This window comes from Tachypleus tridentatus, chromosome 3 (genome assembly GCF_004210375.1).
Source record: "Tachypleus tridentatus isolate NWPU-2018 chromosome 3, ASM421037v1, whole genome shotgun sequence".
Taxonomy (NCBI): domain Eukaryota; kingdom Metazoa; phylum Arthropoda; class Merostomata; order Xiphosura; family Limulidae; genus Tachypleus; species Tachypleus tridentatus.
The window spans coordinates 71,627,256-71,654,566 of record NC_134827.1 but is presented as its reverse complement, the minus strand read 5'-3'; the positions used below and the strand labels follow the sequence as shown (position 1 = coordinate 71,654,566).

The following is a 27,311-nucleotide window of genomic DNA, read 5'->3' as shown; positions in this document are numbered from 1 at the left end:
ACATTAATATGTTTGTCACATAGTTTCTGAAAACCTATAGTTTTATAGAACTATACACAGATGCCTACTGTGCAAAAAAGACCACAGTAAACATGAAATTTATACGTGGATATTAGTATGTTGATTTTTGTAATTATGGTTTGATATAATTATCCAGACTGTTTTACATTTGCATTATGGTTCTTTGTATTTATATATAATAAACTGTTTTACTGATAGTTTTGGATTTGTGAAGTACTAAATACTGTAAAAGGACTTACCAAATGTTAATGGATCATCCACATAAAAAGGGTATCTAAGTTTCATAAATGGATATTTAATTACAATTTTGCTATTATGCATTTTAAACAAATTTTTCTACATAGAATGTTAAAAGCATTATTAAAATCTTTTTCAGAGAACAAAAATTTTTGTTGGTCGTTTACCTGATGACTGCAACTCAACTGAACTCCAAGGATTATTTGAAAAATATGGGACTGTCACAGAATGTGATGTCATCAGGAAATATGGATTTGTGGTATGTTGAAGCAAGTACTCCATTGTTGAGCAACAATTACTATGTTTTTGTATAGCTTGATGTTTAGGTTAGAAAAGAAAATCTTGTTAACTGATCTACGTTACTCGACCAAATTTGCTTAACTTTTTACTCTGTTTTGACCAGTATGTACTTTTCAACTGTTGAATGCTCATCTGTATATCAAATGTTGAAGTTGTAAGTTGAAATATGATTCCAACTCCTTCAGTAGGTTTTACTTGTTTACCAGAAACTATATTATTATGTGATATTTAGTGTATTTTATAAAGAACAATAAAAGAAAAAAGAAGCAACTTCAGTTTTCGGTGAAGCTTCGAGGAGTCTTGTAAACAATGTATTTACTGATATTTGTAGAACTTGTATGCTGCCTTAAAGTGTAATTTGACAGGCAACTATAATCCTTTAGAAATATAATGAATGATGTCTTATTTTTTCATACAAAATATCTGTTTCATTGGTTTTGTTGCTACAGTATGGGGTCTGAACAATTTCTGAGGAAGCCTAGCTCTAAAAATGGTGAGAACAGTTTAGTAGAAGAAATATTAACTACCTGCAGCTCCTATAAGGATGGATGATGGGGTATTTATGCACATAGGAACAAATATTGCATTAGGAATCTTTTATACTCTAATTTTATGTTCCTTGTGTTCCTGAAGATATTTGTTTTACATTACTTATAAGAATATTCTTATAAAATTAAACATTAGGCAGATTGCAAGTTTATGGAGAGTGTAAGCCAAGGCAAACTATTTGGATGGCATAAATATTCTTCAATAGAGTATATTGAGTTCATCATAATTTAACAACAGAGAAAACTAAGATAACTTGCAATTTATTGAAAACAAATTATATTTATTAGATAAAAATTTGTCTCAATCAATAATATTTTTGTAAGAATATATCATCTTTGCCAGAATATAATGAGCACCCAATTTTGAAAGGTTACATTCAAGAAAATGTCTCTTTACACATCAATTGTACAAAATGTATCGATCAGTTTGTAAATGTGGTAAACATCTGTCAATGTATTAGACATTTTCAGAAATCTTTAATTGAAATTTTTTTCATGTATCAATTTTACAAAATTTATTGAAAAGTTATGAACTAGAAATTCAGACACTTGCCATGCCCGTTTGTCACAAATTGATAGCTGTTTTCTCCAATGCTTTATTCTATATCATTTATAACTAATAAAGTTTAATCAGTCAATTTGCATCTAATGTTATGTTATTTTCAGTAGAGTATTATCAGTTTCTTCAGTTTGAAAGTTTATTACATGGTGTTCAGACTGAGTAGCTACAGGAACTAATTTAAGCTGTCTTAGATAGAAAGCCAGTTAAAGTATAATAGTTATTATTTGATTTATGCTTGTTATTATTCTGTGTTTTTAAATGCATTACTTAAGATATAAATTTAGTGTACTATCACCATTATTTAAAAAAAAAAAAAAAAGTAGGCTTACATTTCACCTGCAACCAATAATAAAAAACAAAAAGTCAAACCTAAGTGCTATATTTATTGTTTTTCATGTATCTTTTTTATTTATTGTTACAAAAGTAAAATATAAAAGTTAACTTTTACTAGGTCAGATAAAGTAAGATAATGAAAATAATTATTTATTAGGTATTCTCATGAACAGCTTTTGCATTGTCATTCAGTACAATAATATGAGTTATGCATTTGCTGAGTGATTTGCATCTTATATGATGGGATTATTAATTCAGTTGCTAGTTCAATGTGCAAGAAAACAAGAGAAATAGAAACAGATCTGTACTATTATGAGCCTTAAGCTGTTTAGAATAAACAGCTATAGTTATTTTATTACAATTTACAGTCATTACAGAAAGGGGGTAATTCAGATTTGTTCATGAACAAATTATTATTTAGAGTAAGTAATTAATAAAACTGATTTTTTGTATACAAAAGACATAAATTTTAATAAAAGCGTGACAGATTTCATAATGCTAAAGTACTTGCTTATTTGTAGTATTTATATCTTTATGTTTTCATGGTGATTGCAAGGTTATGTAATGTGCATGCACTTGAGCCTATGCTTCAACTAAAATTCCATCAGAAATGTATATTAATGAATGTTAAAGAAGTTGAAATTAACTGGACATCAAAGTAAACTTCCTGACCAGTAATAAGAACTTTACAAGCAAAGATGAAATATTTTTGTGATTTAGAATTGTGTCTTCTAAAACATTTTGGAAATTTTGCATCTGAAAAAATGATTGGAATGTTAAATCAGACTTATGGATTTTTTTAACCAGAATTTAGATTCATTTCAGGAAGTTCACTAAGTTTTATGGAATTTAATTATTTCCACTGTTAGAATGGAAAGAATCATGATGTCTGTGATCTACAAACAATTAAATTTCTGTATGGCACGTAGAATAAATACTTAATCGTCTGTTAGTGATTAACTTTTTTTTTTATACTAAATTAAATTGTACTTTTATAAAGTTTTCATGTACTGGCTTTAGCTACTGCTTGATATGCAAGTTTTAAATGTTTAATTCTGTAAGGCAATATGAAAAAAAAATGAATTTCCCCAAATGTGACACACATTTTCTCTTAGCATATCATCTTCTCTATTTTATTCCACACCCCTCAAAAATGTACAAAATTAAATATAAATTACACTATAAAATGCATTGCTGAGACAGACCATATTTTTATAGTCTTTAAATTTATTTGGTTACAGAGCTGTGATTATGAAACTAAGATCGCTCCTGTCACATCTTCTCTTACAGAATTCATTAACAGTTCTCTCTATATTAAATTATACAGTACCTTGTCCAATAAAAAGTCAAAGTTTTCATTTATCAAATTATGTATTGTATAACGTTATGTTATGAACAATTAAATGTCAGTTTCACTCAGAGTTCCAATATTGTTTCCATGAGAAAGTTAATGACTAGCTTGGATGAATTTGAAACAACTTTTGTCTCATAGTTAGAAATCCACAGAACTTAAAAATGTATTTGTTCACTTTTTGCATGTCATTAGTCTATATTGTTTGGTGCATTATTTTAATTAAATAAAAATTAAGTGCATTATCATTAGTGTAAAAAATTAGGGTTAACTTTTCAAGAATAGAGAGGAAAAAGAAAGAAGATTGAGTTAGTATTATATTTGCTGTTTATTCTTTATATATATAATTATAAAAGTGAGTAAAATATAAAAATAGGGATTCTTAAACAGTTTTATGGCTGTGTTTATTTGGTTACTTAGTATGTTGAGTTTTTGTTTTGTTTCATGTGCTGAGTCCCAAGGAATGTATAGTCTAGTATGGGTGATTTTTCGGTGGATTTCTGTTTTGAATTGTGTATCGGTTCTTGTAATTTTGAGGTTAAGAAATATTTGATTGCTTTCTTCCTGTTCACATAAAACTATGCTCACCAGATAAAATTAACGATGAATTAGACAAAATAAAACAATACTTCATCAACATCAATAAGTTTCCTCCACAAACCGTAGAAAACATTATACACACACACCTAGACAAAAAGCAAAATCAACCAACTAAAGTAAATACAGCTCACGAATCAAAAAACCATGAAACCATATACTGCTGTATACCATATATTCCTGACATCAGCAAACAAATAACCAACATTTTGCAAAAAATTAGTAACAAAATATGACATTCCAGTTAATACCAAATTTATTCAAAAACCAGGCACAAAACTAAGGTCTATACTATGCAAAAACTACACTAACAAACACCACACCAACATTATTTATAAAATACAATGTGATAACTGCCACGACTTCTATATTGGAGAAACAAGTAGAAAAATGGAAACCAGATTCAAAGAACATAAGTCACCTTCACACGTTTTCGAACACTGCAAGTCAAATAAACACAACATAACCATAGAAAACACTCAAATACTAAATAAAGAAACAAACATAAACAAACGCAAAATTAAAGAAGCCTTACTTATACAACAACTTAAACCCAAAATAAACCAATATAAAGGAACGCCTTTATACCTTTATTAATATAATAAAATAAATAAAATTATATATTCAAACATCTAATACTGCCCTCTACATTTCGACACATAGTTACACAACCCCTTTCAAACATGTGGTCAGCTTCCGGTCAGTTACCTCTTTCTTTGTGAACCTGACGATGACCGAAGAAGGTCGAAACGTTGTTCGCTCTTCTATGTAAAATATTTTCTCAACCCAAACGAGCCGTTTTTGCATATAAAAGAAATTGAACTATAAACAGATGAATAATGTTACAAACTTAGAGCTACATAGGATAAATGAATGTAATTTCACATTAAAATTTGAAGTAATTCTAGCTTTAATAAAGGGGTAAATTAGGTTTATCTAAATTTTGGAGGGGGGTACAAATTCTGTCATTTTAACAAATTTCATTTTGAAATAGGATAGAGAAAATAACAGATAAAATGTAAAGGTTCACTGAAAAAACCATTAGAAATGCACTTGGGAGATTTAGATTCTAGGTATTATAAAAAAAGAAAATTTGAGACTGTTGAAATGAGGAAAAGTACCTTTACATTTTAATATGAATATTACTTTGCACATAAGTTATTCAAAACATATGCTCAATATTTTTTTAACCAAATCTTTATTTTATTAAAAATTACTTCATTACAAAATTGACCAAGCCAAGTGTGCTGTCCCTTCTGGATGGGATTTAATATTTCTAATTCCTCTACCAGGAAGGTGCTTTACTGTCTGAATATGGTTTTATACTTTTTTTCACTGGTTCTGTTAAAACATAAATTATGTTTACTTCATTTCTGTTACCTAAAGTTTTTTCATTCAAATATGAAGTTTGTTTTGTTTTTTCCTTTAGAGCTTGGTAATATGCTATTGTTATTTAAATAGAATTAAAATTATCCTAAATAAGAAGTTAAAAGATTGAATAATGTTTTTAAGATTGGGTTCAGTTTTGGGTTGTTTTAAATGCATTTGTGTAATTGAACCACTTTAATTATAAATTATTCCAAAGGAAGTAGCAAAACAAAACTGATTACATGAAGGTGTTATTGCCAAATGTCTAGCATCTTTGCCTCCTTAAAATAATTGTTACATACCTCAGTTGAAAAAGAGCTAAAATTTTAAGTTGTCTGTTTCTGTGCATCATAACACAGTAATGATGCTCTCTTTCTACATTTAGTTCATATTCTTAAACTTTTTTAAACATTGAAATTATTGTTACGCAAATATGATGTAAAATATGACCATACAAGTGGTGATTGGTAAAAGAACAAATCATGGTTGACTTTTTCGTAGATGTACAAGTTAGTAATCAACTAATCTGTTGAAGTATCAAATAATATAAAAAATTACTTTCTTTCAATATAGAATTTTTTTTTTAATGATTAGAAATTTCATTTTGTACATCCAGTCACTCCTAAAATAAATTAATGAAACTGTATGCTGTAGTATGTTTTTATAGAATGGAGATAATGAATAAAACTGTATTATGGTATGTTTCATTGAATGATAATTATGTGTGAAGCTGCATGCTCTGCTGCACAGTGTGGAAATTGTGAAAAAAACTATACTAAAGTGCATTTTCACAGATTGATAATTATGAATAAATCTATGCTGTGTTTTCACAGAGATGTAATTACGTGTACCTGTACTTTTGTTAATATGAAAATTTGTTTTATCTGTTTAAATAGAAGATCATTATGATATATGGCTGAACATGAAACTTAGCTATAAAAAAGTGGTTTGTGTATTTTCTAGCATATGAGCTCACCAGAAGAGGCAGATACAGCTATTAAAGAATTGAACAATTACAACTTAAGAGGGTCAACAATAAGTGTAGAGGTAACTTTTCAAAATATTTTGCAATTTTTAGTTTTGATTTCTTTACATATAATTTGTTTTAATAAAATTATTTGATTGTTTCTCTAGAGTTTTTTGTTTGGATAAAGACCTATGGTAAATAACTGGAAATACTGTTAAGTTTGTGATTTACTAGAACAGTGGTTCCAACCTTTTTTATGCCCTGCACCCCTAAAAAATTTTACTATGTTCTCGCACCCCTCAAAGTAATTTTTGAATGTATAGGAGAGTACCCTTAATATAAACAACAACAAAAAAAAACTGAAATGTTATCTCGCACCCCCTGGAACACTATCTTGCATCCCTGGTTGGGAACCACTGTACTAGAAGTATGGTCTTTCTCTGTGTATACTTGGTTATTATTATGAATATTGACAATATCACATTAGTTTTTGACTGAAAATACAAAAATATATTTCTTTTCTCAAGTTGAAGATCATTATCTTACGGGCTTGTTGTTTGTAACGTACAATTACTTTACATAGCTTGTGTCAAAATAGAAGATTTGCTAACATAACGCATTTTGAGAACTTGGCATTGAACAGTAAGTGTTACAGATACAAGGAATATGGTATACATTTTTGGATTCAAAGCTAATTAACAATAGCAATTTCATTAATTAATTATGAATATGTTTTTATACTCTTTTTAAGAGAGTAGTAGAAGATATACATCATGCACCCAGCAGTTTTTTTTATTAATCACTAGTTGATGTATCCAGTCAACTTAAAAGAAAGGCATGGGAGCCCTAGGAATAACAGGGTGTCAGAATAATGTCACCGGCCTAGGGGCTTTTAACTGTACATGGAAAGTGTGACATAAATTGGTCTAATGATTCTCCAGTAATAAACAGATACAACACACAGGGAAAATACAATGGCCTCAGGATTAATATAGGCTAGTCAGATTTAAAAAAAAAAACAGTCAGTCTGTTGATTTTAGTTTGATGACAATTAGTTAAGCAGCTTGCAAGTTTTAAGCAGACACACACAAACTTTTGCCAAATAATGTTTTAGGTAATAATTCCACCTGAGAATGTTATAAAACTCGTAAGATTTGTAGTTTTTATATGAGAGTTTTCGAATAAAAGAGTTTAAATCTGAAAATTTTTTTGTTTTCTTAGCTCTCACCAGAGAGAAATTCATTAAATAAGATATTTACATAATAATTTCAACTTTATTACAGAATTATCTTTACAAAATTGCAATAAACAAAAGGTATATATTTTGGTTACAAATCTTCAACTAAAGAGTACCTCTAATTTCTAAAGATAGCAGTGGACACATTGGTTATACAGCTTCTCCTATAGAGACTCACTAGCAATAGCTTCTAAAACAATTGGTGAACATCTAGTCAGCAGTTTAGAAGGACAGCTTTCTGCTTTTCCTTACATTCTTTCCAAAGTAACTTTTGTAATGGGCCTGGTATGGTTATGTGGTTAAAGCACTCAACTAGTAATCTAAGGGTCACGGGTTTAAATCCCTGTCACACCAAACATGCTCGCCATTTCAGTTGTGGAGGTATTATAATGTGGTGGTCAATCCCACTATTCACTGGTAAAGAAGTAGCCCAAGAGTTTGTGGTAGGTGATGATGACCTCTAGTCTTACATTGCCAAATTAGGGATGGCTAGTGCAGATAGCCCTCATATAGCTTTGCACAAAATTCAAAAACAAACTTTTGTAATGATATTCTCAGCAGCCAAACATAGTGCTTATTATAAAACATTGCTGTTCCAGGTCTGTGTACAGAATCCAAATGAAATTTGATATGTTATGTTTGGAAGCACTTCAAGAATGTGGACATATATTAAATAAGCCTCTCCCTCTATGCGTAAATTATTTTCACAAGCAGGTCATTTATTTGGTTGATTTGGTAGTTCTTTCTATTCCTATGGAGGTATTTTTCAAAGACCCATAATATACTCTTCAAAACAAGAAACGCAAAAGGGATATTTTTGTTATTTTAAAGAGAAATATATGTAATAATGTTACAAGCTCAAAGTATGCGATGTTACATGTGTTAAGGCACTGATTGTCAGACCAAAATGACAATAAAGTTGTGCACTATGAAAACGGAGGAAAACATCGGATTTTTTGCCAAAACGCATGCGTGTCCAATAAATTTCTTTGAGAGATCTGCATGTTCTGCAAGTGCAACATGTGCAAAATCCCTATAAAAGTGACAGGTTCTTGGTTTCCATAGCTCAGTGTTAAGTCACTGACACGCAATACAGTTACGCCAAGACTGACTGAAGCACAACGCAACAACGTCATTGGTCGCTTGGAAGCAGGCGAATCTCGATCACATGTTGCCAGAGATGTGAATGTCCACCCAAGCACCATCACAAGGCTATGGAATCATCACCAACAACATGGATCAACTCGTGACCGTCCACGATCTGGCAGACCTAGTGTGACCACGCCCGCACAAGATTGCAACATCCGGTTACGTCACCTTCGGGATAGGACCACCACTGCGACATCTACTGCCTCCACCATACCAGGGCTGAGTAGGATTTCCGATCAGACCATACGCAACCGTCTATAAGATGCAGGAATCCGACCTCGACGTCCAATCAGAGGCGTCATCCTCACCCAGCAACATCGTCAAGCACGACTGCAGTGGACTCGAGCACATCGGGTATGGCCTCATCGACGATGAAGGCATGTTTGGTTCAGCGATGAATCACGTTTTATGCTTCGTAGGCAGGTTGGAAGGACCCGTGTTTACCGTCGCCGAGGTGAACATTTTGCAGCAAACTGTGTGCATGATGTTGACAGATTTGGTGGTGGCAGCGTCATGATGTGGGCTGCCTACAATGCCAGAACAGACCTTTTGCACATTCGAGGGAATCTTATGGCTCAACGATACGTCGACAAGATTCTTGGGCCCCACGTGCAAACCATCGTGATGAACGTCAACGACGTTTTTCAACATGACAACGCCCGTCTTCACACAGCCTGACTCACCACTGTCTTCTTGAGACACCACAACATCAACGTTCTTCCCTGGCCCTCCAGATCACCAGATTTAAACCCCATCAAACATCTTTGGGACGAGTTGGACTGACATCTGCGACGGCAACAACCTCAACCACAGACTCTACCTCAGCTTGTAGTAGCTTTGCAGGCTGAGTGGACAGCCATTCCACAGGATGTGATTCGTCATCTCATTGCTTCCATGGGCAGGAGATGCCAAGCAGTTATTGATGCTCACGGGGGGCATACTCGTTATTGACGTTGAGTGAGGTTAAACTTCAACTAGTGAGCGTGGACTTCGCCTTTGCAGACTTTGGATGTTCAGCAGTGAATGTGCAAAGTTTCACACATGTCATACAGAACTACCCGGAATAAACTTGTTAACAATTTGTCTCATATTTTGCATTTCTTTTTTTGAAGAGTATATTATTGGTAAACATTTTAGTACCATAGCTCTCATTCAAGAGCATCTTTAGCGAAAGTTTTAAAAATTATAGTGAACATATTAGTCCCCATAACTATTACAAATATGTTGCACACATAAGCACATACAATTAGTGATGAACATATTAATAACATGCACTCATCAAGAGCAATGAAAACACACACAAAAAGTTTCTACCTTGGTTGTCTTTTTTTTTTGCTGTTTACTCATGAAATTTAACTCTACTTTTCTAAAGTAACGATACAACTTACTAAAATCATGTTAAATTAAATTAAATAATGTACAGAAGAACACAGAATAATAACACAAAAAGCAGACAATGTTCTATAGCTACCATTTTTTTCTGGCTTTCCAAATATGCCACAATAGCTGTTAAAAATTCAGTTAAGGTTGTAATTGTTCTTGTGTATGAATAAAGTTTGAGCTGGAAGCAAAATAGTTCTCTATTCAGAAGGCAATGGAATATAATACACCATTTAATAGATTAAAACTTCAGCTTTCTTGTGGTTATAAATAATAGTTTTAAAAGTGAGAGAGAACTGTTGGGAATTTATAAAAAAAAACAAAAAACAATGTGGCAGGTAGGTATTGCAAGAGGGGCTTGATTTTTTAGTTTATGACTAACCAAATAAGGTGAAGTCTACAGAAATTGTGCTTGCTAGTGAGTAATTTACATAAAAATGTTATACTTCTTGATAAATAAACTAGAAAAGAACTAATGAGAAAAATTTCACAGTTCTCATACTAGGGGAAATTAAGGATTTTTTTTTATTAAGATTTCCTTATAAAATTAAAATCTTATGTTAAAGTTCAGTTACTAGCTGCATTTTGATTCCAATTTATTATTATTCAGGCAAGGTTTAATTTTTACAACCTTCAGAACCATAAACTTAAAATTTAGACCCCTTTTGCCATGCTCACCTCTCTCATCTTGTCTTTCACAAATTGCCAATATTTTTCTCTTACCTATAATAATATATTGTTTATAACCAATAGGAAGTTAAAATTGTAATCTGTCAAGAATATATTTGTTTGTCTTCTGTACAGAGAACTGTTTATTTTGCTTCCAGTTCAGGCATAATTCCTATGGAAAACACATTGATGATCTTAGCTGAATTTTTTACAGCTTTTAACACACAGAAAGCCAGAAAATTTGTGATTGTTACAGGGCATTTTGTATCTTATTATCCTATATTCTTAGGTGCATTATTTAATTGGATAAAAAAATATTTATTGCAGTAGTATCATTAGTATAAAAAAAGAAAACCCTAGTAAGCACCATATGTATTTTTTATTTTTTGTGTGTATACTTTGTTATTTTAAAAGTAATTAAAATGTTAAAATACAAACTTTTTAGGTAAGATTTAGGTAAGTTAATGTTCGTGAGTAGCCTGTATATTAAGTAATTCAATAAGAGTAATATGAGCTATGTACTTCCCAAGTGATTTACAAGATGTGTAACTGTATTATTAGTTATAAGCAGGTGTATATTGTTATTAGTTTTAAGCTATTTAGGATAAACAAAGGTAGTTCCATGTTACAAATTGAAATTATTCTAAAAAGACTGTATAAGACAGTATAAGTTTATGAGGTCAGTCAAGTTAATAAATGTTATCCCCCTTTCCTTTTTGTAAGGCATATATTACACTGAATGTTGAACTTAAGGATGTTAGGATTTGATGCAGCCTAAATGCAAATAAAAATATTTCTTTAGTCATTATTTCTTTTCTGACCTGCAACTGTTGATTTCTTTAACCCAGCTGTCCTTTACTGAGCATGTCACAAGATTTTAGACTTAAATTTAAATTAAACTGCTGTTTGTTTGTTATACCAATTATTATAGGATAATATCATAACTAATGATTCATATTTTAATAGTATATAACAATTATATTACCCATAAGTTTCTAAAACCAACACATGCATGCCTTGAGACACGTTTTTATAATGTTGCTACTATTATTTATTTTAACTAATCTTATATTAAATAACCTAAAAATATCCCTATTTTTACATTTTTTTATAATAATAAATGAAAAAATCAACATGAAAAGCAAGCAGTAAAGTACTTAGCTGGGTCTTATTTGTTTTGTTGTTGACTAACAATGACACTTAACTTATTCATGATAGCAAGAAACCCACTTGAAGTAAAAATGTATTCTAAATATGGCTGGAATGGATATTAGAACTTTAATTGAAATAAAGTACAGAACAACATACCAGGAGGTCTTAGAGATCACACAAACGACATTTTATATGATGAAAAGTATTGTAAATCATAATGTGAATATCACTTTTCATGCAGACAAGTGAGAAATACTCTATTTATGGACAGGTTTGTTTGTTTTTTTTGTTTTAGTTTATTAAAAATACTTCACTGAAAAATGTTTTTCTGTGTGAATGATTTAGTGTTTAGTGTCCTCCACTAGTACAGCAGTAAGTCGACAGATTTACAACACTAAAATCAGGGGTTTGATTTCTCTTAGTAGACACAGCAGATAGCCCAGTGTGGCTTTGCTATAAGAAAAGCACATACGTTGTTTACTGAAAGTACAAAGAGGTCGTGGTCTGTCAAATTGTGTTGAGAGAGTTAATGGAACGTAGTTTCTTGCACAAAATACTTGGTAGATCCTATGAAAATATTGTTGTGTTTATAGTTTGTCCTGTGTATTACCTGCTATAAAGAAAATAAAACATTAGAGATTCATCTGTGATGGTTATATTTTAACTACAATTGTTTTAAAGTATAGTTACTAATTTTTCTGTGCTTTTACATCATGGTATTTTAACTGTCATTAACAGTTTTGTATAAATACAGAATTTTATGTATATCTTTGTTGTTCCTTAATAAAATATTAAATTTGCATGCATTTAATGTTAGACTTTTATATTTTATCTGTAGCCCTCCACAAGCAAGCTACACCCAGAGCCTGGTGCCCCAGGAAGAGCCAGAACTGAAGGTGGTGGACCTCTGAGGTTAGTGCTATTATACTTACAACTGTGTTATCTACTAATTTTTTCTTTATGGATTTACTTTTGCTATTGACTTGGTGTTTGAGATGATGCCACTATTCAAATGTGAAGAGTATTTGCTTGGAGTTCATATGTCTGTCCTTTAAGATGGTTTCAGTGGTTTCCTGTAGAAACTTAAAGGTGCAGTTTTGTCAATTATTGTTTTTATACTCTTCACTGATATGTTTCTGGGAGAGGATATACCAATGGTTGTGTATGTCAGGCTGTAGACTTTCTTCACATTAAGTAGAGTTCTGAAAAGCAGATTTTAATCAGTCTTCTCAAGTCACTTCCCTTGAGGCAATTTATTTGAAGATATAAGTCAAAGTTCAAGGTTACCATTACAAAAAATAGAAAATTGGTGTGTGTGTGTGCAACAGAAAACTTAACTGAAAAATACACATGTACAAATTTACATATTTCTTCAATGCACTAAACCAAAATAAACATGAAGCTAATTGTTAAAGAGAACATTCATTCTTCTAATGGCCATATTTTAACATCTTATTATCTGTGGCTTAGTAATAATAATATTACTGTTATAGTAATAACAGAATTATATCAGAATTTCTATATTTACTTGAAAAACTTTAAAATATTTGCAATTTAATGCTTAAGTTTTTTTTAAATGTTTTTGAAAATAGTGACTTCTGGTAAAAGTAGACATATTAGGAACAATGGACAATCTCTTGTATAAAAATAATCTTTCATCATACAGCTTAAGTATAGATAAGCATTGTAGTCTGAGAGATTTTGATGTCAGATATTATGTTTATTACATTATAATGCTGTTAGTTTTTGATGTTTAAACTGTAATTCTGAAGTCCTATAGCTCACATTGAAATAGCATTTTGACTGATTTTTGTTTTTCTTTCTCTCTCACTCTTTGATAGTTGAGCCTTGCTAATGGATTCTAATATTGAATGAAATGCTTCCTGATTATTGACTTGTGGATGAAAAATAAAGATTGAGATAAAATGCAATTTTTAAAAACATCTGATTTGAAATCTATAAATAAAGAATGTGTTTGAAACTGCCTAAGTGATTTTTGCTGTAAATACAAGGTCTGTTGAGCTCCTTTGCTTACCTTCTTTACACAGAACTTTTTATAACTTGACAGTCAAAAAAATTAAATGTGATATTCGAAATATGGCCCTCAGCAATGTTGACGTAGTACCTCAAGACTTGTGTGGAGGTTGGAATAGTTGATGCTGTATAATATAAATAAGAGAATGTGTACAAGTTAGAACCATAATTCAATGATACTAGTTTTATTTGTACCAGGAGATTGCTATCTAACATTTGCATCTGAAACAACTGCAAGAATTAAGGTTTCAGCTTAGTTTCTTATTGTTCTTTTAAGTGCATGTGGTGAAACTTTTTTTACAAACTGCATATAATTATGGTCACTCAGAAGATCCAAACTTATTTTTTTTATTTGTTTTCACTACCAATTACAGTCTCTAGAGAAAGGATATGCATTTGGAATCTTGAATCACATTAAAAAAATATTCCCCAAATTGACCAGTTTAAAGCTAGAAATCAGTGATGAAATATTCAGATTTGTTTCTGCTTTCATTGTGTACCAAAACATAAACCTTGCAGTAAGAGGTTGGAAGTAAAGGAGTTAATATATTGTTATTGATGTACACCAGACAATATCACAAAAACATGTATATATTTGCAACTTGATTTTCAAGTAACATCAGCCTGTGAAGCTGTGTTCTTCAACTGATCTAACATTTTTTAATATTTCGTTCTAATTACGTTTTTATAAAATTCAAACATTTACTGTAAATTCTTATACAGGCGTGGAGGGCCAAGAAATGGCTATGGGCTAAGAGATTATTACATGGACAGATACTACGATTACAGATACTATGATGATTATGGGCGAGATCTTTACTACAGGCCCAGACCCTATCCATACGTATATGACAGACGTCCTCCGTCACCACCTACCATGTCCTACAGAGATGAAGCCTACCGGCGGACCATGACTTCACCTCGAGATAGTCCATACAGGAGAGCTCTGCCGCCACCACCGCCGCCACCACCACCACCTAGGGATGACCCATATCACAGAAGGCTACCTCCACCACCACCACCTCCTCCTCTTGATGAAGATGACATGTATGACAGACATATGAGAGACAGATCATCGGACTATCTGTATTCAAGACGTTCTCCGACAACAATGTCGTCGTCTTCTTATAGGTAAGTTTGGGAACTTGTACTAAAGATAGATTAATGTTGTGTGTTCTGAAATTACAGTGTTTACTGTTTGTGTTCATGTTTTGTTGTTTCAGAAAATCCTGTTTGCCAGGTTCATTGTTGAAACATTTGCAGTTTAAAAACAAGAATGCTTTCCAAACATTGATAACTTATCATGTTATTGTGTTGAAACTCATTGATTCTATTTCAAAGTTAATGACTAGTAAATCAAAGAATGAGAAAAATACATTATTTTACTTTTTTACTCTATTATCTATAATTAATGTGGTTTTGTTTTACAAACATTTAAAGTATGAAATATAAAGTCTTTAAGATAAGAAAGTTGAAGTGTCTTGGAATCTTAGAAATTGAACATTTATATCTTAATAAGGGTTTCTCACCTGTATGTAAAACAAAGCTATAATATATTAAAACACAAGGAGTATGTGGTAGTAAATTAACAGTTATTCCAGTGAACATCTACATACAGTATGTTGTTCAGACTTTAACTACTGATCCTTTAAATTAGAAATTACCAGTTCTTGGTTTACTTCAAAATATCAAAGGAATTAAAATAACCATAGCTTCAGTTCAGAAAAGTAGGAAAATGATACTTTTATTAGAAGGAAAGCTTATGAATTTTAGAGATAAATGAGCTTTATAAGTTATATACATGCACAGGTATCTGTCTTTTTTATATTAAGTTGAAATAATCTAAAGGATCAATTATATGTATATTCATAATCTTAAAAGTCAAAAGTGATTGTAGGTCTCAGTTTTTCAAAACTTGTTTTTTATTTTATTCTTAATCCTAATGTATTAGTATTGAATGTATACTTAATTCCCTGGTTGTTTGGGTCTTATTTGTGAATTGAGGTAGCTTATCATTGTTTATAAGTTTTATTAGAACAAAATTGTTTAGGTTTTTTTTCTGTAGTTTGTTTAAAGTTCATACCAACACTTTAAATATAAAAATAAATGATTATGTGTAGATTTATTTATAAAACATTCATTTAGTCTCACTTTTGTGCTCACTGTATGATGTTTTAATGTGATACTGTTCTTATGCTTACTGTATATTGTTTTAATGTGATACTGTTCTTATGCTTACTGTATATTGTTTTAATGTGATATTGAACTTGTGCTAAATATACTGTTTTAACCCTTTCTTAAAATTTTATTTGGTATACCAATTAGTATAGCATATTCTGTTACTGTATGTTTTAAGTTCTTAATTTTATAAGAAAATATTTTAAAAAATTTTGAATTTCCTCTAGTGTGAGAAGTATGACAAATTTACACAAGGCATCCTCTCTTCTCTATTTTATTCAACACCCTTCCAATAAGTATCAAATTTAATGTAAATTCCTCACTATAAAAATATCATTAAGACAAACCAAAATATTTATAGTCTTTAATTTTGTTTGGTTACTGAGCTGTGAAATAAAAAATCAGACCCCTCATGCCACACCCATCTATCACATCCTCTCTTCCAGGATTTGTTTACAGTTCTCTTTAATACTTAATACTATAGTATGTGTAGCCAATAGGAAGCCAAGATTGTCATCTATCAAAGGACTTATATTGTTTTCTAAACAGTGTGAATTTCTCATTCAATTTAAACTTTATTCCTATGGAAAGGATAATGATTAGCTTGGATGAACTTTGTGATGGTTAAAGTAAATTGCATTTCTTAGGTGTTATTGTTCTGTGTTCTTTGATGCATTATTTAATTAAATAAAAATCATTTAGTGTATTAGTATAAGAAAAGTAGTTTGAATGTCGTTGATAGTCAACAACAAAATAATATCCGACTACATATTCTTGTTTTTCATATTTTTTTCTTTATTTATCGTTATAAAAAGTTATTAAAATGTAAAAATATGGATCTCTTTAGGCTTGTTAATATTAGATTAGGTAAAATAAATAATAATAACAATATAACAATCTTTCTTAAGGTACACACACATGTACAGTTCACTGTAGCTCATAGGTAATGTAATTTGATAGAATAATGATGCTCTACATTCCCTAAATGATTTACAACTTATAACTACATGAATTTTAGTAATTATTGGTTTAAAGGGCAATCACAGAACAATAAAATAATAAAATTTAAATATAAATATACTGCTACAACTTTAAAGCTATTTAGGATAAACAAATGTAGTTTCATGTTACAATTGGAAGTCACTCAAGAAGGAGGGAAAAGTCTAATTTAGATTTAATATTATTTTTTTTTTTTATTGGTGATTACAAGGCCATTCAAATTGACAAACCTTGTTTGATGTTAGAGTAGAGAAAATAACAAATAAAATATAAAGTTTTATTTTACTGAAAACAATCATTTGAAGTGTATTTAAGGGTGTTTAGAATTACACAAATGATATTGGAAATTTTTGGCACATTTTTTTTTTTAATTATGTGAAAATCATTTCTCATCTGAACTATTAATAAAACAAACATGATATATTGACAAACAAATCTTCAGTAAAATGCTTTATTAAAAATTAGATATTTCTGTGTAAAAGACTTGCAATGTTTATTAAACACCTGCCAAATATTTTGAAGATTCACATAGTGCATTATATTATACTACGAGTGCTTAGCATTTGCAAATGTGTATACAGTAGCTATTTTATACTGAGCCCATTACAGTTGGGTTAATGTGATGTTGAATTTATTGTACTTACTGCATGTTATTTTACATGATGTTTAACTTATTGTTTTGCTCACTTTATGAAGATTTGTTATGTTCAAGCTATTGTGCTCACTGTAAAATATTTTAATGTGATGCTGAGCTTGTTCTCGCTGCATGCTGTTTTATTCTCAACATGGGCTTGGTCAATTTGACCAACCACGTGACCTCTTTGTATTTATATTGAGTCTTCATAGTTTTGATACCACTAATGTTTAAGCCTTTCAGAACTGCCTGTTTAAGTATTAAATATGTTTTGTCATAAAATCTGATTTTCATAGGCAAAAGCCTTGTAATGTTTACTAATGTCTACCAAATTTTGTGATTTTCACTTAATATATTAGAAATTAGTAATATGTAAACCATAATGAGTATAAATGGTTACATTTGGCATATGGACCTATGCAGTGTTCAAAGGGTTACCACTGTATATATATCTTCACAAAACATGGCAGTCTTTCAGTAAACATTGTCTTTCACATACAAAAAGTCATTTTTAGTGAAGTATTTTAATTATTCATCTTTGAACACATCAAATATTTGTTTTTAATAGTCCATGTGCAAAGTGGTTTTCATGTTAATGTTAAAAATACTTTTCTTCATCTCAAAAATCTCAGTTTTGATTTATATAATATCTACATCATCCTAAACACATTTCAAATGTTTGTTTTTGGTAAAACTTTATATTTAAACTGTTATATTCTCTGACCTAACTCTATATAAGGTTGGCCAACATGACTGACCTCATAACCACCAGAACAAAAAAAAGACCTAAATAAATCTGAATTACCTATTTGTTCTTTCTAAAATGATCTCTCATTGTAACATGAAACTACATTTGCTTGTCGTAAGTAACTTTAAACTTGTAACAATATACATCTATTTATACTTAAATTTTATTGTTGTAAATGACATTGGAAATGTGAAGTTCATGTTAAGCTATTGAATTACATTACCCATGAGCTGCTTCCATGTGTACCTCATAAAGATTTTCATTGTTCTTATACATTTTAGTTACTTTTATAACACAAAATAAAGAACTTACCCAAGTTTTCTTTTTTCTTGCTGTTAGTTGTTGATGACACAACCCTACTTTTTATACTAATGGAGTAGTTCATTAAGTAATTTTTATTTAATCACATAATGCCCCAGAGAATAAAGCATAATAACATGCAAAAAACAGACAGTTTTTCTTAACTATTAGAAAATTTTCAGGTTTTCTAACTTTGCAACAAAAATCATTCAAGCTAGTTGTTATCCTTTCCATGAGAATAAGACTTGTACTAACAGTGAAATAGACAATTCTCTGATCAGAAAACAACATTATATAATACATCATTTGATAGATGAAAACCTTGGCTTTCTATTTGTTATAGATAATATAGAAGTAAACATAAGAGAAAACTATTAACAAGTCCTAAAAGAGAGGATTTGACAGGTGGATGTGGTATGAGGGGTCTTAATGAAATTTGTAGAATGGATGGCAACTGCCTGTTGTGTAGACACAAGTGTAGAGAACAACATTTCGAAAGTCTTCTGCGTTTTGTCTTTTTTCTTTGGTTACAGTGCAATCAAACAGAAAATAATATTCCTCTTTGATAGATTGTTTAAGCAGAGTATTCATAATGAAACTTTGTAGAATGGGCATCAACTGCCTGTTGTGGAGACACAAGGGTAGATGACAAGTTTCAAAAGTCTTCTGCCTTTCGTCTTCAGGTCAGTGTGTGTGTAGGTGTTGTTGGTATTTTATAATGTCTTGGTGGATTTTGGAGTGTGTGTTATGATTGGTTGGATTATCACTGTTTCTGATTAGAGGAAAGATTTTCTGTAGATTCAACCAATGGTAGCCACAGGTTACTCGTCTCTAATCCGGAATCTGTTTAGTGAAGGTTTGAGAGTGTTAATAATTCTTTGGTTTTTCTTGTCTTCCATAATTTGCCTGTGGCAATGATTCTTGTTTTCTCCCAGTTTATTCTGTATCCAGTTGACGTGGTGTGTTCTGCAATGGCTGAATTTTGTGTTTTCTATCAGAGAATGGTCTTATTTTCTCTTTGATTGCACTGTAACCAAAGAAAATTGAAGGCTATAAGAATTATGGTTTATTTAAGCAATGATGATTTTATAGTTTATACCAATAAAGATTATGCTACATACTTAATATTAAAGCAGTTACAGAAAGACACATTAACAAATGTTAATTTATTTAGTAATACAATTAGTCAGTTTGTTGCCAGATTTTTTTATGAGATCCAAATTGGCAGTATATTTACTCAGTTTTTTTTATCAGGTTTCCTTACAAGACCCATTTTAGCAATATAGTTACTCAACTTGTTGCCATGTTTTTTTAAAAAAGACCCAACTTGCAGTTACTCGGCATGTTGCCTGTTTTTTAATAAGGCTTAGCTTAGTAGCATATCAGTCAGATGCATGATGCATACATGTGTGTATTGACATGTTCATTTTGTATTATTTGTTTAGCTGAGTTTTCATACAGTCTTTTGGTGTGTCAAGCAAGTTTCTTTAGTAACAGGTTACCTAAAATATTTCTACCTTACTTATAAAGAACAAAGGATTATGAATTTTAGATAGACTTTCAATTAGCTTGAACTCACTATTCACCACTGTCCTCCTACTCAAATCCCAGTAGCTGCCATGTTATGCATTGCTTAATGGAATACATAAAGGTACAGTTTACACGCAACTACAGAATTATGCAACTAAGTGGCACACAACATGATTTAGCATATTTGTTGCTGTGTCATGGTAATGAGTTTTGAATTACATAAGGTCACAATGCCATTCTATTGTGATGTTGAATTTGTATCATTCATTATGTGATGTTTAATATATAGAAGGTACTTTTATTTATGTGTAAACAAGCAAATGATCTTTAATAGCTTGAAATAAAGCTGAAAATTCCTTCTTGAAGTTGAAATTGTTATAAATCCATATACAAAAATTGATGATAAAATGTGGTTGTTACCAGCATAATGTTCTCTATGACATAGATACTTTTTATAATTCATAGTGAGAAATTTTGAAAGAAGATTTGTGTAAAGTTAACAAAAGTATCATAAAATTGTCTGAATTCTATTTAAACTGTGTTAGCCATATTTAAAAGCTATATATCTAATCACAAGAGATGGAAGATAAAATGAAAACAGTTTCCTGCCTATGAGTAAAGATGTTTTCTTTTTTATTGGAAAAAAAAACATTTTAGCTTTGTGTGTAAATTAGTACATAATGTAATAGTTGTAAGTATCATAATATTGTTCTGTGTACTTTATTATTGCTTCAGTTAAAACTGAGCTTATACATTTAGTATTTTTTAAAAGTCTAAACTGTATAAAAGTGTGTTATTTTATTATTTATTAACACTATGTAACAGAAGTTTTACTTTTTCTTGTTCCTTGGCAGAAAGTGTTATTTCCCAATTGCTTATGCCTAAAGTAAATGGAAAAGACCTATTTTTCTCTTCAAACTTTGCTTTTGTGACCTGGGTAATGAAATTTTCAAATTTACCCATTTTCCAGAATATTCCAGGTAGATTCAGTGCTGAGTAGCTAATAGAGAATTTTCAAGAACTTTCTAGAATGTTGTAAAACTTGCAAGAATTCTCAAGGACCTTTTATAATTTTCGAGAACTTTCCATAGTAATATATATATACAGGGGCTCACCACTTCAGTTTAGTTTTAGCTACCTAAGTGAACACATAGACCTATCTGATTTTATCAGAGATGGCATCAAGAAGCTGCAAGCATTCTCCAGATGCATTCTGCTATGTACGTGACCAATTTATCAAGACAAGAGCCAAAAAGTACTCTGTGATGGCATCTGCTAAAATATGCAAAACCTGCAAGGCGTATTTCAGCATAGTTGTTGGGGATCAACACAAACCCTGGGCACCTCATTTTACCTGTGAGCACTGCAAAAACCTCTAGAAGGTAAGATGGACAATTTTTATTTGCTTGAATAGTAAGATTTTATATTATACAAATTTTAGACCTTTTAAAATTTAAATATCTTTCGGTGCACCTCAGAGAGGAATACAACAGCATCCAGACCTTGCTAGAAGCCTTCAAGTATGACGAGTATAGCTGGTAGGTTATTGGAGACTTCAAAATGGTGGCATTTCTGATGGGTCTCCAAGGAGGCTTTACCAAGTTTTCCTGTTATCTTTAACTTTGGGACAGCAGGGACACTGCAGTGCACTACAACAGGAAGCACTGACTGCAACGGATCGAGTTCTCTGTGGGAAGGCACATTGTCAAGTGTGAGGCACTAGTGGTCCTCCAGAAGGTGTTGTTCTAACCATTGCACATAAAATTGGGTCTTATGAAACAATTTGTCACAGCTCTTCAAGTACCTTCGAGACTTCTTCCCTAAGCTGTCTGAGGCAAAGATCAAACCTGGTGTCTTTGTTGGACCACAAATAAAGAAGATCCTGGAGTGCACAGAATTCCCCAAGAAACTCAGTAGGAAGGAAAAAAAAACTTGGGGCAGCTTTGTCTCAGTGATTCTGGGCTTCTTGGGCAAACACAAGGCTGAAAATTATGTGGAACTGGTTGAGGGTCTGGTGAAGAACTATGGCAAAATGAGCTGCTGGATGTCCCTGAAAGTCAATATCCTTGATGCTCATCTTGATAAATTCAAGGAGAACATGGGGGCATACTCAGAGGAGCAAGGCGAGCACTTCCACCAAGATAGACTGGACTTTGAATGCTGCTACCAAGGAGTGTATAACAAAAACATGATGGGAGACTATATTTGTGGGCTGATACGTGAAAGTTATTTACATTACAGTCGCAAATCTCCAAAAATTACTCACTTCTAAACATTTTTGTATAACTTTAGTATAAATACATGTAAATCTTGATTCATATATTGTTTTATTCAGTCTTTATGTAAATGAAAATGTGCAGATTTGCTCATTTTTACATAGAAAATAAGTTAATTTCTAAATTTCATTATCCAGGTCACAGAAGCAAAGATTGAAGGGAATAATGGCCATTTTCTGTACTTTTACAACATAAGCAATTAAGAAATAACTCATACTATCCAGGAACAAAATTTGTGTTACATAGTGTAATCTTTTACACTAATATCCAGTTTTGCCTGTTCTGAAAATGCATGCACTTCATTTCAACAGACATAAAGAAAAGATAGATGTAAACTTAGGAGACATTTTGTATAACATTAAAAGCATATCAAAGAGTCTAAAAAGATCTGATGTTAGATCATACACTGACATTAGAAGATTATTTACAAATAATGTTGAGTAAGAATGTTTAGTCATACATGTTACTGAAGCGAAAAATGTGCACCAGTTACAATATTAATTTATATCTATCGAATATTGGCTGTTTTAAATAGACGCTTAAATAATGTTATGCTTAAGACATGAAGACTTATTAATTTTGATGTTTCTGATTATAATTCCTTTATGTTATCCTAGAAATCCTGCATTTAAACAAGTAATATAACAATAATAATACTAATTTCATTGTAAATGTTTGAACATCTCTTGAAGTTTTAAATATTTTAAGCTGAAGAGATAGAAAAAGTAATTTGTCATAGGAACTTAGTCCAGTGTTACATAATTACTGTTTTAACAGATATAGTGATTCTTTTTTGTTGAATAGGTTTCTAATATGCACTGCAGATTTTAGTGCCATTGTCATGATCACTTGAAAATCTAGTGTGCTAATAACTGTTTGTAAGTATGTTAAGTATAGAAATATAGAAATTAGTTTACAAATCTTGTGTTCTTGTTAGTTCTCATGAAATTAAAAAGAAACTTTAAAGTGACATCACAAAGTCAGTACCAAACTTGTTTTATTAAGATTATTAAAATGAAATGGCAAGTTAACTTTTTGTTTTTTAAGTTATCCATTTCTAAATATATATTTTTCAGAGATAGAAATATACTTAATTAAACCTGTCATAATAAATAAGTATTAAGCCTCTTATATTGTTAATATTTCATTCTCTATTCAGTCCTTTAAGGTTTATTCAAGAGTTAAAAAGAGCCTTTAACCATATTGTGTTAGCTATATCCATGGTTGACAATATACTTTGCTCAATATATGAGCCACTGTTATAATTATGATTGTTATGTGTTATTGCCTTTTCGTGCTTTGCCAGTTAATAAAAGGCATTTACATTAGAAAATTATACTATTCAGTATTCTGAATGATTTAACTTAGTTTCATTCACTCAAGCTTCAATTAATGTTTTCCCACACTTCTTACAATATCAAAGTAAGGAGATTGATAAATAAAACCATGTATGCACCAGTTGTAATTGAAAGCATTGCATGTGAAACAGACTTTTCTGAAAGTATGATGCTATATCTATTTTGTTTGCATTATGTAATGTATGTTATTATTGCAGCAAAGTCATAGAATTTATTGCATGCTATATTATTGGAATAAAATCTTATGGTTTGTTCTTTTTTAAATAAAGGTTATTATCAGAAAGTACCAAGACACTATTATTAAAAAAACAACTTAATTACAGGTGCTCCCATACAAATATACACACAAACACACACACACACATTCCTTTTGGTTTTACACTATTTCACCAGCCTTGGGAGTGTAGACATAAGATTAAGACACACAAATTTACTAATGGGTTTTGCATATTATTGCAAAAAAGTGTTATTGTTGCTGCTTTAAAAAAGTTAGGTAACTGATGTTGGAAAGTTAGAGCTGGTAGTGAATAGTGATATTCAAAGTTTATCTTCAGTTTGTTTATTTTTTTTTTCTTTTTAGAAAGTTAAACCTAGTAGGTAGTATTCAAAGCAAGCTCTTTAGTTTGTTGAAAGATGTCTTCTCACCTCCCCCTTCTGTTCGGATGGAAAATTAATGTGAGTTTCAAAGATTGTGTTTGGTGTAAGGCTGACTTTCAGGTGTAACTTGAAATCCTGCAAATGCTCTTTCAAAGTTTATGGTGCCAGAAACAGAATTATGAGTGAGCAGACTTGTTACACAAAATGATGAGAGAACTTTTAGAGACAGCTTATACTTCTGAAGAAGATCACTAAAATGCACATTCATGTTTGGTTATTTTTAATTTAAATATCTTTTGAAGTTTTTGCACAAGTCATATTTTTAAGTTGACAAAGTACAATAATGAGGATGCAAACCACTAGTATTTGGTACCATGAAGGTTAGTGATTCAGTTTTTAGGTTATTTGGGAAGTTATTTTGTATGGATATTCATTTTCTTAAATTGATAAACATGTTTGTCATGAGACATTGTTTATAACTTTGATTTCATTGATTTTAAATAAAGAGCAGTTGTGCTAGAATGTGTGCATGATTGTAAAAGCTATTTTACATTGTTCCTTGTTCTTTATGTTTTTGCATGTAGTTTATTATTTTAAGATTCATGTTTTGTTATTTTAATTATGCTTTCAGTTGTGATTTGGAATTTTTTAATGTTTAGGTCATCATGGTATTCTTCTGAGCGGTAAGTTATATTTTGACTATTCTGTTGGAATAATTTCAGAGCATGTAAGTTTTTTGTATTTAGTTTGTGATGAAATAGATTTGAGCTCAGATATTGTTTGATGGATGTTCAATTTTGTTGAATGTTTATTGTAACCAGAAAGATGGGTTATCTTGTAAAATTTAGGAAAATGGTTTATAAAATCAGTCAAAACATAATTTCTTAGGAAAAATTTAAACGCATTAATTGAGTAAGCTAACAAAGTGATTATGTTACATTTTTAATAATTCTAACTGAGAAGCTCTGTGAATAGATAAAAATGTTACCGTTAGTGTAGCCAAAGAAAATTTCTATAGGATATTTACAATGAACCAGCAATAAGACTCCTTCTCCTGAAAAATAAGTAGAATTTTATAATTTTGGAAAACCTTTATCTCTGATTTGTTCAGTACACACTGCTTGAGTGAAGTGTAAGGAGTGCATAAAATATTCTGTTTAGTTCTGCTTTAATTTTGTCATGAAACTTGAAACTGAAAATCATTAATATTATTTTTACAAAATAGGATATTTCATGTTTATGTTGATTTGAAAAGTCCAGGAAATTTTCAACTTTTGCATGAATTGTCTTAGAAATGGTTAAATGGCTGAATTGGTTTTAAATTTTCATATAAAAAATTAGGTATAAAACAATTTCCTTTTCCTGTTTTTTTATGTTTGTTAACCTCTAAATGGCTGAGTAGTAATTATTTTGCATTAGTATATAGTGTTTTATAAAAACACAATTGCTAAAATGAAGTCAAGATTTTTGGAAGCAAAATGAAATGCCTTAGTATGCATGGCTGAAACTTCTTATTTATTTTACAATATATTATTTGAACTGCAATCTAATTTTTTTTTTATTTTTGACAAATGACTAACCCATTCCTTTTTCTGACTGAGTCCAAGAAATCCACTTTGAGCTTCTGTTAGCTAAGAACTAATATATTAAGAGTCAGTTTGTTAATTTTCAACATAAAATATCAGTTAGTAAATTTCTTGTGAAGTACTCTTTAGCTTTAATAGTGTTAACTACTAGAATGATCATTCTTAAATTAAGTACAACAGCATAAAATGATAAAACATCTCAATCAGCACGTAATCATGAGGTCAAAACAGTTAATTGCATCAATTTCCATATTTATACTGCTTATTGGAAATATAATACCATTTTATTCAAAGTATGTAGCTGTTAATTCTGGGATACATTTCATGTTTATAGTGTATGCTGGAATTATAATACCATTTTACTGAGAGTAAACAACCACTAACTCTGGGAAAATTTTCATGTTTATGGTGCATGCTGGAATTATAACACCATTTTATTGAGAGTAAACAACCACTAACTCCAAGAAACTTTTCATGTTTGTAATGTATGCTAAGGCTTTACTACTATTTTATTCAAAGTGTAAATTCACTCTACTCCAAGAAAGCTTTCATAGTTTTAATGAATGTGGAGTTTTAATAGCATTTTAATGATAGTAATCACCCACTAACTCCAGGAAACTTTTTATTTATGTAATGCATGTTAGAATTTAACATTATTTCAAAGAATTGTTTGTTTGTTTTTATTAAGTACAAAGGGCTATCTGTGCTCTGCCCACCACCAATATCAAAACCCAGTTTCTTATGGTATAAGTCTACTACTCTGCCATTCAGGAGTATATTTCAAAGAAATTAAACAACAAATAACTGAGGAAACTTCATATTTGTAATTAACACAGATGTTTTAATACCATTATATTGAAAGTAAATTATCAGTTTCTCCTAGCACAAATTCCAATATCTTGCATCATGATAGCCATCAGCTTTTTGTTACAAAACAGTGATTTATTCTTTGAGAACTGCATAGGACTAAGTACAGTGGCAAGCATGAACCAGAAATGTCTGAAAGAGAACTAGATGATAGAATTATCCTTTACAGCATCAGATACCCAACATTCGTCACTGACAAAAATCTTAAGATTTCAAAGAAAGGAAAATAAAAGTAGCTTATAAACCAAAGTATCACAAAAACTCTACCCAATTCAAGAAAGGTACTCTGAATACACTTATTATAAGTGATGCCATAACAGAACCAATTAATGA

At 30.7% G+C, this 27,311-nt stretch overlaps 1 protein-coding gene across 8 annotated transcripts in view; it reads left to right on the top strand.

Annotated features, from left to right (window-relative positions):
* LOC143247138 (uncharacterized) overlaps nucleotides 1-27,311 on the top strand; it is a 65,879-nt gene that overhangs the window by 6,421 nt on the left and 32,147 nt on the right. For 5 of the 8 annotated variants that reach the window (XR_013026392.1, XR_013026391.1, XR_013026390.1 and 2 more), the window contains exons 3-7: nucleotides 398-517; nucleotides 6,281-6,364; nucleotides 12,710-12,783; nucleotides 14,629-15,036; nucleotides 25,185-25,208. Coding sequence is in view for 4 of the 8 variants with exons in the window: in XM_076494736.1 (XP_076350851.1) it covers nucleotides 398-517; nucleotides 6,281-6,364; nucleotides 12,710-12,783; nucleotides 14,629-15,036; nucleotides 25,185-25,208 (710 nt within the window). In the remaining 4 variants the exon portion in view is untranslated. Of the gene's footprint in view, nucleotides 1-397; nucleotides 518-6,280; nucleotides 6,365-12,709; nucleotides 12,784-14,628; nucleotides 15,037-24,508; nucleotides 24,618-25,184; nucleotides 25,209-27,311 lie in introns of those variants that run through there. The other 3 variants (XR_013026393.1, XM_076494737.1, XM_076494734.1) reach the window with 2 other exon arrangements.